This window comes from Euprymna scolopes, chromosome 30, assembly GCF_053919585.1.
Source record: "Euprymna scolopes isolate OS-2025 chromosome 30, ASM5391958v1, whole genome shotgun sequence".
NCBI lineage: Eukaryota > Metazoa > Mollusca > Cephalopoda > Sepiida > Sepiolidae > Euprymna > Euprymna scolopes.
Window position 1 is genome coordinate 15,838,873 of NC_136511.1, and position 16,967 is coordinate 15,855,839.

Genomic DNA, 16,967 nt, shown 5'->3' on the forward strand with positions numbered 1-16,967 from the left:
ATCAAAATTAAAAATTACGCAAGAACTTTCTTAACCTATAATATATGTATATATATATTTCTGTAAAAATATATTTTCTTATATATATATCAATCCTTATTTAAGAAGCTCAATGTAATTACCGAGCAATATAGAAAATAAATGACAAAGTTATATTCCAAAATTCATGATTTTGACCATCTTATAATGTGTCTTTAATTCAGTTGACCTATACAATTCCTTGACAGTGTCTGTTTCTTAGTGCAAAACCAATCACTTAATTCTTATATCAATCAGTGAATCTATTATGCCCTTAACTCATCAGAAGAAATAGCAACAATCAATCCGTCAAAAGGAACTGAAATGTGATTTGACATGATTAAAATCCGAAAATTGGAAGATAAGCTGCAAATACCTTTCCATTTTTCCATTACGCCATTTTGAATTTTTATCCAACAAAGTCAATAATTGTATAAGTAAACTGAATTAAAGGAATACATAAGATGGTTAACATCATGAATTTTGGAATATACCTTTGTCATATCATATATATATATATATATATATATATATATATATATATATTGTTTTTATTTGCTTCCCCACCAAAAGCAAATAAGGCACAAGGCCGTTTTTAATGTGGTGTAAAAACCAGCTCCCCTAAAAGTAAGCAAAAGGGGGGGGGCACTCTGGTTACCAAAAATAATTGTTCCAGTATAGAGGGTTTCCCCTCCATTGACTGGTACAAATTACCTTAAGTACAGCATCTGCAGAACAGATACTACACTTTGATCCCGACCCGAAGGCCAAGAACAACAGGGTGTTTATTTGCTCCCCCACCGAGCAAATTAGGCACAAGGCCGATTTTTAATGTGAGGAGTGAAGGGGAAATGGGGGCCAGCTCCCCGGGGAGTAATGTGGGACTGTCCCCACATATGGTCTTTGCTTGCAGTATCTGCCGGAACAGATACGGTATTTATTTGCTCCCCCACCGAGCAAATAATGTTACGTTGTTGCTCTATAATAAAGTGTTGAGCATTTGTTGTGTCATCTCTAATAATGGATTAGAAGAGATGGCGTGTTATATTATATATTTATGTTGTATCATAAAGGGAATCGTGTGTAAGTGACATGTATTTTCAGAACCTACCTCTGCTTCTTCGATGTTGGACCATCTGGAATTTCTCGTCCTGGAGGGAGACTTGATACCTGTTTTTGGATGAAGATTCAATCACTCCAAGACAAGGAATTAGTTCTATAGTTTATTTCACTTTTCCCAGATGCCCTGCAGAAGGTGGAAAGTGAAATCGGCCTGTGTGGGTTCTTCTTCTACACACGTCAGCGTCCCCCCCCCAGTGAAGAGGAGGAGACAACGGGAAGCCGTCCGTTGTCTTCTGAGTCCAAATCAAATCTCCACGATTCAGCTAACCTGATCACATGACTCGCACGCAATCCAATCAGCTGATCTTAACTTCCAGTCAACGTGTCTACACTATAACTCACCTCTTCCCCTCTCTCTCTCTCTCTCTCTCTCTCTCTCACTCCCTCTCTCTATTCCTAAACAATTAGGCACAAGGCCGATTTTTAATGTGAGGAGTGAAGGGGAAATAGTGACCTACTCCCCGGGGAGTAGGGGACCTGGATAGTGATAATTGGTATGAAGGGTTGCCCCTCCATTGACCAAGGTCTTATCTTTTGGGTCACCCTCACATATGGTCTTTGCTTGCATTATCTGCCGGAAAAGATACTACACTTTGATCACGCAGCGAAGACCAAAAACAACAGGGTGTTTATTTGCTCTCCTATCGAGCAAATTAGGCACAAGGCCGATTTTTAATGTGAGGAGTGAAGGGGAAATGAGCACAAACTCCCCGGGGACTAGGGGAGCTGGATAGTGACAATTAGTATGAAGGGTTGCCCCTACATTGACCAAGGTCTTATATGTGGGGTTTCCCCCACATAGGGTCTCCGCTTGCAGTATCTGCCGGCACAGATACTACACTTTGATCCCGGCCCGAAGGCTAAGAACAACAGGGTGTTTATTTGTTCCCCCACCGAGCAAATTAGGCACAAGGCCGATTTTTAATGCGAGGAGTGAAGGGGAAATGGGCACAAACTACCCGGGGAGTAGGGGAGCTGGATAGTTACAATTGGATATGAAGGGTTGCCCCTACATTGACCAAAGTCTTATATGTGGGGTTTCCCCCACATATAGTCTTTGCTTGAAGTATCTGCCGGAACAGATGCTACACTTTGACCTTGGCGCGGAGGCAAAGAAAAACAGGGTATTTATTTGCTCCCCCACCGAGCAAATTAGGCACAAGGCCGATTTTTTATGTGAGGAGTGAAGGGGAAATGGGGACTAGCTCCCCGGGGAGTAGGGGGGATGGATAGTGACAATTGGTATGAAGGGTTGCCGCTACATTTATAAAGGTCTTATCTGTGAGATCGCCCCCACATATGGTCTTTGCTTGTAGTATCTGCCGGAACAGATACTACACTTTGATCCCGACCCGAAGGCCAAGAACAACAGGGTGTTTATTTGCTCCCCGACAGAGCACATTAGGCACAAGGCCGATTTTTTATGTGAGGAGTGAAGGGGAAATGGGGACCAGCTCCCCGGGGAGTAGGGGAGCTGAATAGTGACAATTAGATATAAAGGGTTGCTCCATATTGACCAAATGCTTATATGTGGGGTTTCCCCACATATGGTCTTTGCTTGCAGTATCTGCCGGAACAGATACTACACTCTGATCCTGGCGCGGAGGCCAAGAACAACAGGGTATTTATTTTCTCCCCCACCGAGCAAATTAGGCACAAGGCCGATTTTTAATGTGAGGAGTGAAGGGGAAATGACGACCAACTCCCCGGGGAGTAGGGGAGCTGGATAGTGACAATTGGTATGAAGGGTTTCCCCTACATTGACCAAGGTCTTATCTGTGGGGTCACCCCTACATAGGGTCTTTGCTTGCAGTATCTTCCAGAACAGTTGTTCCACTTTGATCCCGGCCAGAAGGCCAAGAACAACAGAAAAAATGGCAAGCCTCTCATATATATATATATATATATATATATATATATATATATATATATATATTAGTGCAGTTTATATTAGCGAACACCAGGACTGGGTTTGGCAAAAACGGAATTTGGCGCGGACTAGTTTAATCAAGATAGAAAATTTGCGGCTCAATGGTTACGTGCTAAGTAACAACCGGTCTTCAGTGTGATCTACACGATTAATACAATTACTGATTAATTAAGACTCCTACACGAACATGGATGAGGGAATATAAGCATATTTCCACCGTGGATTAAATAAAAACGTTCCACTCGGAATCCCGTACAGACTCTGTTCCATCGCTGGAAAGCTTATTACTATTATGGCTTCTTCCACGCGAACTGCTAGACTAAGGAATTCTTTCCTTGTTTCCTGCTTCACTGACTGTACTAATCTGCGGAAGTCCAAATGTAATGTGAACAAACATCGCCTTGTTCAACTTCAACCACTCCTCTGTTAGAGACAATCCAAAATACAAACTCCTTACCTTCCAAGACTCTGGCGTGAAAATGAACAACAACAAAAAAAGATGTCCAGATTCGATGCATTTGAAAAATGTTGGCGGTTTCGTCGACCAAAACATTCTAAGGATGATATCCAAGATGAGTGTTGTTAAATACTCAAGAGTGAACTATTCTAAACTTTCTAATTAACAACTGTTGGGCTTAAATTTGATGCAATGCTCTCAAACCTCTCTACTCCAGATCCGGCATTCTGTTGTCAAAACTCACAACTTCAAAACTCGTAACCCTGCTGTCAAAACTTGCAACTCCAACATCCAAATACAAAAAAAAAATAATCTTCAAAAAAAAAACAGCCTTTTATTCATAACCGGAAACATTTCATTGGCATATAAGGTGACAAAATCGTAAATGTCCAAGCTCTCTGATTTTCTTTCGTCTGATCTTGAGCACGTGGTACAATGAGGAAAGAGGTGGCTGGTTATTTTTAATGCATCTAAGCCCAAGCTTCTTTCTTTATATCATCAACGCTCCGATCTGAGGTGGGGGATACCTTTTTCTCTTCCCTGCAGCCTCTTTCCCAGAGACGTTGCGAGCCTGTCTTTGCTCTATCGTTATTTTCGTGAAAGTGCTCGTCTAAGCTCCAATCTAATCCCCGTTAGCTAAACGGTCACGAGAAACACTTGCCTAGCTTAAGTCACTGTCAGTAATTTTCCCCACTCATTACAAAATATGTGCCTAAACCTAAGCGTAGATTCCATGAACAAAACTTCTTTCTTAGAACTGCATGCCTGTGGAACTCTCTTTCGCTTGCTTGTTTTCCAGCTGGCTACGATTTGATAGTCTTCAAGTTCAACATAAACAAAATCTGAATGAACCTTTCCCTTAAGTAATCCCATCTACCATATTTCCATTACTCACGATTACCACGATGTTATCCCATTGACTCCTGTACACTCAATAACTCTTATCCCCGGGTGGCCTCCGGGCCTTGATCAGTGGTGACTCTTATTTAAAAAAAAAGAGAAGTAGCAACCATTTTTTTTAAATTTTCTTATTTGCCTGCTAGCGAACACTACAAGCTGCATAAAAACAGGTTTGTACTAATTTTCATTTAAAGCAGTAGTCCGAATAATATAAATAATGCAAATTATATTCTAGGCTAGAAACATTAATAATTGGTTAGCAGGGTAATAAAAGTATTTTTTTCTTTTCTCAGGTTTACATGACACTTGTGACCTTAGCTCTCTTCATCATGCCGGCTTTGATAATCCTCCTTTGTTACGTCATCATCATTCACGTGATTTGGAGCCAAGGTAAAGTGATGCGACCGGCCAATGAAAGCAAATTTTCTAAAACAGGTAAGACATATTTTCTCCGTTTTAATTCTCGTAAAAACTAGATGTTATTTAATGTAAAGAAAAACAAGTAAAGTGTGAGTTATTTCCCCTTGCGATAATCACTTCTTGTGCAACGTTTTCATTAATAATAAATAATCAATAAACCAAATTAAAAGTCTCTTCATTCATACATGCGCGATTGTTTATATGTGCTTATCTTTTACACTTTTTTTTTTACTCACGTTCACCCCTTAACAAGGCATATAGCCATTTGGACGTAAGGAGCTACTATTTGAGGTCATGCTTTCGAAAGATTAACAAGATGTTGGTTTACATTACATTGGAACTTCTGTACATCAGTACAGTCAGGGAAATAGGTAGCAGGAAGGGAATTCTAGCTGTTCGTGGGGAAATTATTAGAGTAAAAAAAACTTTCTGGCATTTAAGGACCTATACAGTGAAAGGGTGTGATTTTGTTGCAAAGCGGGTTTGTCGGGGATATGTACGTCGAGGGGGGTGCATAAGTGCAACGAATTTATCAGAGCACATTCTATCAAAATATTTTTTTAAGCGCAGAGATGTAACACTGCGGTGATGGAACAGCGGCTGGGACTCAATTGACAAAGTGGGACCTATTAGACTGGGTGCTTTCTAGAAGGAGACAAGAGGAAGAGGCCCCCAGCCCAGAATGGGCCTTATAAAAGTGCTATATTTTTTCGTTTCATCATAAAACTCGTGACAAAGACTGTAAGAGTTCTATATGCAAATTTACCAGTTGAATAAGGTGTACATATTGAGTGATCTCAGCAGTTAGGGGGGGGGGGGTCTTACCTTTTGTAGTCGGGTAGTGTTGTGGTTAAAGTAGAGGGAGATATCACCAATTTGAGACCGTTAGTTAGTGTGAATTTTGACAAGGGTCACAATGAGTGCAGGATAATCTAAACCGGTAAAACAGGATCGTTCTAGTTAAATAAAAGATTTGGTTGCAAAGGGAGACAAACGCCGTAGAAAAAATATGAGTCGAGTTGAGCGAGAGAAAACTAAGGTTTCGCATCACTTTCTGTGAAGTCATGCGAACGAGACACGACCAATAATGCAGAAAACTGATATATCCGAATATTATCGATACCAGTGTCCCTCTCTGTCAAGCATTTCGTTAAATTAAAATCTTATGTTCAATAAGTAAATAATTATTAAAAGAGAATAAGTCTTTATTTCTCCTAACTCCACCCTTGCCAAATAAAACCTTGGTGAAAACTCGGCGAAATTTTTTTTTTTTCTTTTCTTCAAAAAAATAATAGAATGTCCGTCTGTCACTCTGTGACTGCCTAACATATTCGATTACCGTTATAATAAATTTTATATCCTTGTTACAAAAACTGATTTTTTTTTCAAAACTAGCAATTCAATCCTTTTCTAATGATCGACAAAAATACTCTGGAAGAAGGCCGGATCTTTCATCGACCGAAATATTGTGAAAATGACTTTCAAAATGAGGGCAAAATAATCCAAATAATACGAATAATCAGTTTTTCTTTTAACTGGTTGTCTTTCCAAGTCTACTATGTTTAGCTATGTGTTACAATAGAAACACCTGAGGGTACGGAACTCACCGGAAGTCAAGAGTAGACGCGCGAGATATAGTCTGCGCATGCTCGCTTGTCTACTCTTGATTTCCGATTAGTTCCGTACCCTCGGCTGTTCCTTAAACGGAGTGACGGACGGAAATTCAATCATTTAGTCTATAAAATAGTCAGTTTATGGGAGTGAGAGAACTTTGCACTTCGGCTGCGATCATGAGGGGGTGTGAAGACTATAATAAAAAGTTACGAAGTGGCTTTAATAAGTTTCCAGACTTTTTTCATATGGGTATTTTACTGATAGTACAGATGAAATTTTAGTCTCCTTCAAAGTAATCTCCCCCGGCTGTATGGTTCTAACAATTTCTAGAAGTCCCCTTGTGCTTCTCTTCACAGCCCCGTTCATCTCCTCAGTTTCCACATAAAGACAGATTCCTTTAACTTAGAGAATAACTAAATGTCACGGGGATCAATGTCTGGACAATAGGGGGGATGAGAAACTATTTTGATGCCCATTTCTGTCAAATAGTCTACGGCAAGGATAGTTGTGGACTGGTGCATCTGTGCAAATTTCCCGCATCTTCATTTCCTCACAAATAATTGTGTGTACAGTTCACACACTGACACCAAACTGCACTTATCGTCTCTTAAGACAAACGACGGTCCTTATCCATAAAATTCTTTATTTGGCCAATCAACTCTAGTGTTCTGACTTCCTTACTCCTCCCACACCTTTCATTATCTCTCACGGATTCCTTCCCTACCTTGAATTTTTTATATCACTCAGAAACTGATGCTCGATTCATGCAAAATTGCCCCAAAGCAGTCTGAAGCATTCCATAGTTTCTGTTGCATTTTTACAAGTTTAAAACCTAATTTTATTTCATATTATTCTAAAGTGTCCTCACATCCAGATAACATTTTTGAAATTTACCAAATGTAGCAATCAGGCTTTAAGTATGGTGTATTCCAATTCCTGTTGTAGCTGTTAACTTGAACATGAAATCATAAAAGTCGGTCAGTCATCTCGTAGTATGTATAGCCATAACATACTGAATTTTCAAGAGTCTATGACAATTTTAAATGCCATGTACAAAAATGTCTGGAAAATTATTGAAGGCGCCTCGTACATTTGAAGTTAATTTGAAAATGTAATAAAAGTTAGGCCTGGTTATTATGTGTTGACTTGCATAATAATCAAATGTAGGAGAGATCTTTATTCCAGCGTCAACAAGATGAGCGTGAATTAATTACCAAAAGCGACAACGAAGGAAGCATAACATGGCCATACATTTATTGTATCAGTTTATAGAACGCTACCTAACAGCTTACCGAAAATGTTTACTGTTGAACTGTTGCTTTGTATTTTGTCCATACTTCATAAGATACACGTGCAACGTATAACGTAGACCACTATATAAACCCAATGGAAACGAAGAGTTATATATAAGCAAACGAAATTTGGGCACATTTTTGCGTCTAATCCCCATTAATGTTATGCAGCCGGTGAGTTTTCATCATTCAAACACATTGGTGTTTGAATATATGGTTAAGTGTCAGTTTTAGTCATTTAGAACGGCTTTAAAGATTCACCACTCACGCATTGTGCGATCAAATTTCAAACAATAATTACAGTTTATAGATCACCTTTTCAGCTATATTGTAAAAAAATAAATTCAATTTTCATTCAGTAAAACAAGTTATGATCAATTTTCTGATATTCAATATCGCAAAAATATGTAAGGTGAGCGACGCTTTTATGACTGGTTTCCATAGCAACTACGTTGCTTCAGCGACTACTGTTGCTACTAATTCACTGCTTTCGCGGAAAAAGTAACAAGTGAAACAGAATGAAAGCATGAGAGGGAGATAATTGATGGATTTTATCGAAAGCAGACGAGTGCCGTGCATTGTTATTACATATGTGTTAGACCAAAACCCTGAAAGAACGCCATAACAAAGATGTATATTTACATGGGTTTTAATCGTCTTATAGTTTCCTTTGTCGAAGTTTGGCACGCTGAGTCTCTTTCTACATTTCCCTTGTTTCCCTGTCCAGTCCCAGCAGTATGTTCGCTTACGCGTTTCTCGCAAACTCCCAGTTGAATGTCTGCTAACTATTACATTAGCAAACCATACCACGTGCCGCAGGACACAAAACAGTTGATCTCTCACGTAAGCCTAAATCTGTTTCTTTCTAACCAAATTAGTAGTCTGGTCAATGTCTAACATTAATTCTTCATTAATCCCTTACCATGAATCAAGAAGATGCCGTAATACGTAATTCACTGTACCTCTTTCATAACACATGCCCATTCAAAATTCTAGCCAGATCGATCCAATAGTTACCGAAAAAGCCTCTAGAGTAAATGGGATATTGTGGTAACTAATCCTTATAAATCACTATTAATCCCGAACGGTGCATCGAAGGGGTACAAAAGTTAGCATTGTTTTCGCCAACGTGGCCCAAGGAGTATAATATTTCAAATTTTGAAAAATATTTATCTGTGAAGGTCAATCTATTATATAAAGGAGCACTGTGGGTGTATGTCAAAACGTATATCATCATATAGCCTATTAACATAACAAAAGTCTATACAAAATGTCAGTCTGATCAGCAGAGTTGTTACCGAGAAAAAGTAGGATGAAAATCTATTATATGTAAATGTCTGCGTTTGCATGTTTGTATATCCAGCTAAAACTCAAAAACTATAAAACGAACCATCACAAACTTAATATTGTCTTCGCCGATGTGACCCAGAACGTATTATATTTAAAAGTTAGAAAAAAAAATTATTCTGTGAGGGGCAATCTTTTTTTTTCTTTGTGCGTACGTGTGTATGTGTGTGTGTGTGTGTGTGTGTGTGTGTGTGTGTGTGTGTGTGTGTGTGTGTGTGTGTGTGTGTCCCGTAATGGAGGAATGGGCTTGGCAGAGAATAAAGAAATGGTTGGGGAGAGTAAGACAGTGAGAGATACAGAAATAGGGATTTTAAAAGAAATAAGTTACACATTGACCCCAGTGAATGTCTAGTAACCTACTAGTATAATATATAAGACGAAATCTTTCTAAATACCCCTCTCTCATCGGCAAATGCATTGTTCGTTCGGTTACTATGGAGACGGCAAGAGTAATGCGACCGATATTTACTTTTAGACCTTTATCAGGGTGATGGTGCGACTTGAAAATCAACACCAAGGAAAAGACACCATGGTGAATTCTTTAACACGTCTTACATTTTGTGCCATCATTCAGGGTAAATATCTTCTTGTCCACCCGGACCGACACTGCGCTTTTTCTGCCCAATGACATCTGATATTCTTAGATGTCAACATTTTTTACAATTTTATTTCTTAACTTTTTTTTTTTTTTTTTTTTTTTTACTTTAACGAAGCACTTAATAAGTTCCGGGTCTGACATATACATGGCACCACTAATAAAAATAAAAAATAAAGTAAATCGATAACATTTTTATAAAGTACTAGCCTTCAAAATTATTTGTTCAAACCGGAGTAGTATACAAAAAAAATATTTAAATAAAGCTAGTTGTATACTGGGAGGGTCTGTATAACTGTATATATTCAAACTAACTCAATTTACTTATGTCATTCGACTACAGAACGACCTGACAGTTGACTTATTAGTCACGTTTTCTCTGGCCCCACTTTTTTTGTTTTTATACCTTAATTTGAAAACCCATTTTATTTATGTCCGATATATTATTTTCTATTAAAACGTATACGTTTTTATCTATCTTAATTATTCCTTGTTTTTGTTTATAGATTCTAGTCAAGTTTAATTCCTAAAACGTCATTTAACCATATTCGTCCTTGAATTGCATTTTCATCTTTAAAACAAATCTAATTCAATCTACACTTTTATAATAATCTTCTGGTTCAGATAATTCGGCAATATCTCGGTGTGTTAATATGCAACGAAGCTAACGTTGCATACTTTCCAAAGTGACGAACTATACGGCGTAAGAACGTTGACACACCGTTTCTTGTTATATACACGAAGTTAAGCAACGTCGAGCCTTGCCAGTATCAGATGGGTGATCATTTAAGACTACCAAGCGCTATATGTAGGATTATGTCGATACTTGCGGCTGCTCCTGCATCTCACCTGGCGTTCAGCTGCTTTGACCAAGTCCTGCCGCTGGATCTGGCTGGTTGGGACGTTACGTTTATTATCTACGGTATTTCTGTTTATAATAAATGTTTATTATACGGTATTTCTGTTTATAATAAATCGGAATTCTGCATTAATTAAAATATATTTATGTGCAATTTACGACCGGTCAACGCCAGGCTTCCTGCTAGGGCGTGTATGTATATATCTATAATATAAAGCTGGGGGGGGGCGTCACGAATAGGCTCCTATATGGTTGACTATTTTAAAAAACTGATTACATATAATGATAGATGTATCGAGGATCAGGAATGGGTATGTTTGATCTGGCAGAACGGTGGTTCATTAAAATTGTGGGGTCTGCGTTTGCGCCTGGCCCACAAAGTATGGAAATAAAAAATGAAAAAAAAAAACGTTTACAAGGGTTTTTGATATAGATGTACATAAGAATACTTTGATAAGTATGTTTTAACTTAAATAGGGATGGTATAATAAAATTGTGGGGGCAGCGTTCGCGCCTGGCCTCCATAGAATGGAAATAGGCACAAACTTTAATAAAGACTTTTCATATTTATCTGTGATAATTATGTTTCAGTTTGAAAAAATATGGTATAATAAAATTATGGGGTGTTCGTTCGCGCCTGACCGCATAGAATGGAAATATGTCACAAAGTTTAACAAGGTTTTTTAATATAGATCCACAGAATATTGTGATAAGTGTTTCAGTGTGAACAGGTATGGTATAATACATTATGGGGGTTATCTATTTTATTTTTACTTTCATCATATTTTGCTTTGGTTTTGATACCCCCAAATTCGAAGCTATCTCTTTACAACCCTTCCTTTTCATAACCTATCATCTATAGATATAAAAGCGAAAATGTGTGTATGTATGTGTGTTTGTGTGTCCGCTAAAAACTTTCGACAGACACGACGAAAATTCACAAACTCGGTATCATATTGAATCTCCATCCTTCGCTCGAAAAATATCGAAAAATTTGCCAAAAACGTTGATTTTTTTCACCCCGAAATCGACAATTTTCGAAAGGGGTGGTCAACAAAACGTGACGACGACCGGTTCTACGCATGCGTCAGATGACGTCATGACCTGATTTACTTTAAATAGTTGAAAAACTGACTACATTTCATGTACGTCACGTTAGCTCAGTTGGTTAGCGCGTTAGTTCATTATCTAAACGTTTTGGGTTCGAATCGTGGTGTGAGATGTCTTTTTTTTCGATTTTTTAAATTTAAATATTGAACCAGTGTTATGTAATCCATTTTTCACGTAACGTTCGTTTTTCTGTTTTTTGTTTTTTTACTTCGTTTATCCACCCCCGACCACACACCCAAAAACACCCGGGTACCCACCGATTTTTTAAATTTTAATATCGAAACAAGCTTATCTAAGCCATTTTTCTTGTTTTTTCGATTTTTACATTTAACATCGTTCGCTTGCCTTACATTAGTTTTTTTTTCGATGTTTTGATTACCCCCCCCCGCTTAAGTTTTAACGTTCCTTTTCTTTTTTTACTTCGCTTATAACAAACAAACCTGGTCATTGACCTCATTTGCTAAATGTTGTTGTCGTCGTAATGCTCGATGACTTCCGTGCGCGCACCTGTCAATTTGGTTCTTAAATAAATTCAAACATCTTTCAGTAACTCATTCTGGCTGGCCGATTTTATTTTCAAACTTCGCCCCAGGGCTTCTGGTTCGATCCTACCAACTTTTACCCCCCCCCGGTTTCTTTTTTATTTAACACCACACACACCTTCAAACACCCGGGCAACGCCGGGTACCCCCGCTAGTACTTTCATAAATCAGAGTCCATTTTCTGTAGGCTGTTTTTTGAACCCAGTCAACGACGGGTACTTTTGCTAGTATATATATATATATATATATATATATATATATATATATATATATATATATATATATATAATTTTCATAACACCGAACGTAGTACTATTATTAATTGTTGAGGGTTTAAGTTTTTTTTCTATAGTTTAAACATAAACCATTAAGGAAGAAAAATTCCAAAAAGAAAACCAAAATACACTTCAAAGTACATGTTCTCTAAGCTCTCCTTGTATGCTTAACAAACATTAATTAATTTACCCCTTTTATCTGTTTTGTACTTGTTGACCACACAATTAGAGCTTAGGAAAAATGTACTCCAGAAATGTATTTTGGTTTTCTTTTCTTTAATGGTTTATGTTTAAACTATAGGAACAAACGCAAAACAAAAAGCTAAACCCTCAACATTTAATAATGGCACTACGTTCGGTGTTATTCAAATGTTTTATAAAATTACTAGCAGAAAAAGCAAGAAAACAAAAAAAATGGTTAATTTTTTAAAACTTTGACCCCTATTATGACCCCTTAAAATTTATTATTTCGGGCTCAAATCACTTTATTAAGTTAGATCCATGTTCAAGGAACCTATATCTAAAATTTCAAGTGTCTAGACCCAAAATTGTCGGAGGAGTTTGGTAGAGTTCTTAAAGGTCAAATCGTTGAAATTTGACCCCTTAACAGCCAAATTTCTGGCTGACACCCGTCACATCGATTTTCCCAAATCTCAGTACCCGGTATTTCAAATTTCGCGTCTATAGACTAAAAATTGACAGAGTTATTGCGTAGGGAAATGTACACAGACATACACACAGACACACACACACAGACAGACAGACAGACAGACACGTTCACTTTTATAGATATATAGATGTACCCATAAAAATCTAAGCGCATCTCGCATCTTTAAATGTGTTTATGCTTTCTTAGTTTTCCTAATATCCAGCATATTCGTGTTAACACGCTGATACTTATTAAGCAATTTTGACCCTGGCCAATACCAGATGGGTGGCAGTTTGGAAATACCAGGACTATATATTGGAAGACGTCGACACTTTTGACAGTTCTCGCAATCCATCTGACCTCCAGCTGTGCTGACCCTGTCCTACCTCTAGATCTGGCTGATTGGGACAATAGAAGGTGGCCTTGCGTAAACTAGGTTCGCTGTAACGAAACTCCCAGCGCGTCATCCATCACCCCTAAAATGATCAGATGGTTCTCGTTTTTCCTGACGTACGCGCTATTTTTACTGTTGATGACTTTCAGAATCATAGGTTTCTGATTAAAGAGAATACTATTCAAGCAAGGCAACTGTTTAATGCATATTAATCACTTTGATCCTTTGAAAACTTTATGCGGTCCGCTTAATCGGCACAATTAGTGTTATACAGGTCCTAAAATACGAGGCGAAATAGTCTTCATTCAAGGCGTAAATAATGTTTCTTAGAACTGCACGCCTGTGGAACTCTGTTCCATCTGCCTGCTTCCCACCTGACTACAACTTGGATGTCTTCAAGTCCAACGTTAACAAATTCCTAATGAACCGCCCCCTTAAGTAAACACTTCATCAAACCTCCACACTAACGTACTGTACTTGCAATAACCCTTATCCCTCAGTGGCTTCCGGGCCTTGATAAGTGGTGACCACCGTGTAAAAATAAATTATTGACAGTGTTCCATATCGCGTTTTGTACTACTTTCTGTGACTTGGTTTTCTTTTGTTGATCCAGTAGCAGTTTTTGAAATCTATCTTCCATTTTCTGTTGTTCCTGAAATCTTTCTTAGATTTTTTGGTTCTTTTGTTCTATGTGGTATTCGAGCTATTCAGCAGGCCTTTCAGTAAATCCAATCAGGTTGAAGATAGGAACCTTAAAGTCAAGGTGTATTCCGAACTTTGAACAAAAATATGGTCGGACGATCGTCTTATTGAGCGAGCTGCAAATATTTTTTTTTACATCGTGTCAATGGAGGAAAAGTTATTTATTGAATGAGTTCATCAGCTCATATGTGGTAAAAACTCTCGAATCAGGTTTAAGGAAAACATGAATTATTACTAATTGCCATTTGTTTTTAAATTCTCTCTCGTGTTTTTCTTCTCACAGGAAATGAGAAAGTCCAACTAACAATAAACATTGCAAACCACACTTGTCGCAGCCTCATTCCACAGGCGAAAATCAGAACCATTAAGATGACATTTATCATTGTTTTAGGTAAGTATTTTGTTTGCTCAAATGACATTTTAGTAGTAGTAGTATTGTATAAATTAGACCTCTATACTCCCATTTTTTAAACATTCTGAGAAATTGTCTTCAGATAGATGGATTGTCACAGCCTCCTTCTAGTCTTTTACAATTCAAAGCTTCTCTGACAACTGCCATTTTGTTTAGCACAAAAGTTTTTTTCGTTTTCTTTCTGAAACCAAAAACTGGCTTTCACTTAAAGAAAACCAAAACAATGCGAATACCTTTTTCTTTCTGTGTTTTTTTTTCTATTCTCTTTGCAGTGTTTGTCGTTTGTTGGAGTCCTTACATGATATTCGACTTACTGCATGTCTACGGTCATTTTAAAGAAAGCCAACAGACAATAGCCATCTCAACGTTCGTCAACAGCCTGGCTCCACTAAACAGCGCCGCCAATCCCATCATCTATGGCATTTTTAGCACCAGAATTTGCCAGAATCTTCGGTAAGATTTTAAGAATAACAAGACCGGCTTCTATACAAATGTGTCCATTCAGTCTACGCGATTAACAATCAACTTATTTAACGATTTACAAGCCCTTGTTAATGTTCATATAATATTTAAAAATAAATATAAACAATGGTTTGTATACCTACAGAGACTAGTGTTTCATGTTTACGCAATCATCGGTGTAGGAAATGATAATTACTGCTGTCCAGGAGATTCGAACATCTGAGACAAATATTCTACAAGGCCACCGACAATCAACACAAGAATTGAGAGAAATAAAGTGCCTATAAATGGCAAATTAAAGGGCATACTAGTAAATAGTCAGAAAGTATTCAACAACCGGAATTTGGAATGTTACTTTGCGCTAAAGTTGAACACCCTTTTTTCTTAATTCCCTAAAGAGGGTTTTGTGAAAGGGGGGTTTACAACTATATTTAAATAAATAGATATTCACAATATAGTAATATTGTCATCGAAATCGTTGCCCATCTTTCAATCACATTGATTGATTACCTGCTTTAATAGGGGACTCACCGTGGTGCACAGGGAGGAAGCTTCACATGTTTCCCCGCAGTTACTTTATCCACAATGCATTGTTGTCTACATTCCACTGTAAAGAATATACTGTTGATTTGATAAAAGGGTTATATAATGGCTTAAAATAATTTTAAAATGCAAGTCAAGTATCATGGCTCAGTTGTTCTCTGAACAGAAACATTCATTTCGAACGTACCCCTGTCTTTTCAACGAACCTATTGCTGGATCCTTCTTTTTTTACGATGATAAACTTCACAAATGCACTTCCGATGTTAGACTGTATAAGAGTGTTAACTTTGGTCCAAATCAAACCATTCTTTTTTAATCATTTTTTATTTTTTTATTAACGGTCTTGATGAAACGATACAAACCTTTCCACGAACGCTAATTTACCTTTGTGTGAAAAAAAAACAACCCAGCCATTTCGGAGTCAATAAGGAACGAACTAACAGTCTGCATGACTGGGTGGTTTATTTCGTGTTCCATTTTTACGGCATACTTTTGGTTACTAAAAAATATTGTTTTTTTGTCGTCACACATATATATATATATATATATATATATATATATATATATATATATATATATATATATATATATATATATATATATAGTAGGAAGCTCCGTCGTTGCCTAGGATTGAACAAATGTTCTATGCAACACTAATTTTATGTCTTAATCCATTTTTTTTTCGATTCTCGATTCTTATCAGGAGCATTCCGATACAAAACCTATCTAAGAACGCCCACAGACACATAAAGTGCATTTGTATGAAATTTAAAAAAAAAAGCCATCAATAAGGAACGAACTCAAAGTCTGGGCTTTTTATTCTTGTTCCGTTTTTACGGCATACTTTTGGTTACTAAAAATATCAGTTCGTTTTATGTCATTTTTAAACTTGATGATTGCCTACTCTTGTTGAAGAAAACAGTGACTTACTCCACAATACATTGTAGTCTACATTGCGTTGGAGAGAACATACTTTTGAGTTTACAATATTATGGATTAGAACCGAGAGGAAACCCCACGCAAACAGAATCCAAGCAATTAATGAAATGGCCTTTCCTTGTTCACGATGGTACGACAGTTTTTTTTTTTCATTAGGTGAGTCACTGCGCATGAAGGCCCAAAGGCAACTCAAGGATATGAGTGTCAGGTTGTCAGTAAGTCAAAACTCGATAACGATAGAGCTTGGGTAGGGCTGATTATTAAAGAGGACGAGTTAAGAACGTGTTTAGATTGGACATAAAGCGAATATCATAGCTAACGGGGAAGCAATCCCACGATATTGTTTCACTGACGGTCAGTTCTAGGTCCTAGAAAAGAAATTTGG

The 16,967-nt window shown here is 37.5% G+C and overlaps 1 protein-coding gene across 1 annotated transcript in view; it reads left to right on the forward strand.

Moving 5' to 3' along the window:
* The window catches only part of LOC145254657 (cardioacceleratory peptide receptor-like), a 261,165-nt gene that overhangs the window by 242,227 nt on the left and 1,971 nt on the right, over positions 1-16,967 (forward strand). Inside the window, exons 6-8 of the mRNA XM_080113307.1 lie at positions 4,721-4,862; positions 14,510-14,617; positions 14,911-15,091. Coding sequence (XP_079969433.1) covers positions 4,721-4,862; positions 14,510-14,617; positions 14,911-15,091 — 431 coding nt within the window. The remainder of the gene's footprint in view (positions 1-4,720; positions 4,863-14,509; positions 14,618-14,910; positions 15,092-16,967) is intronic.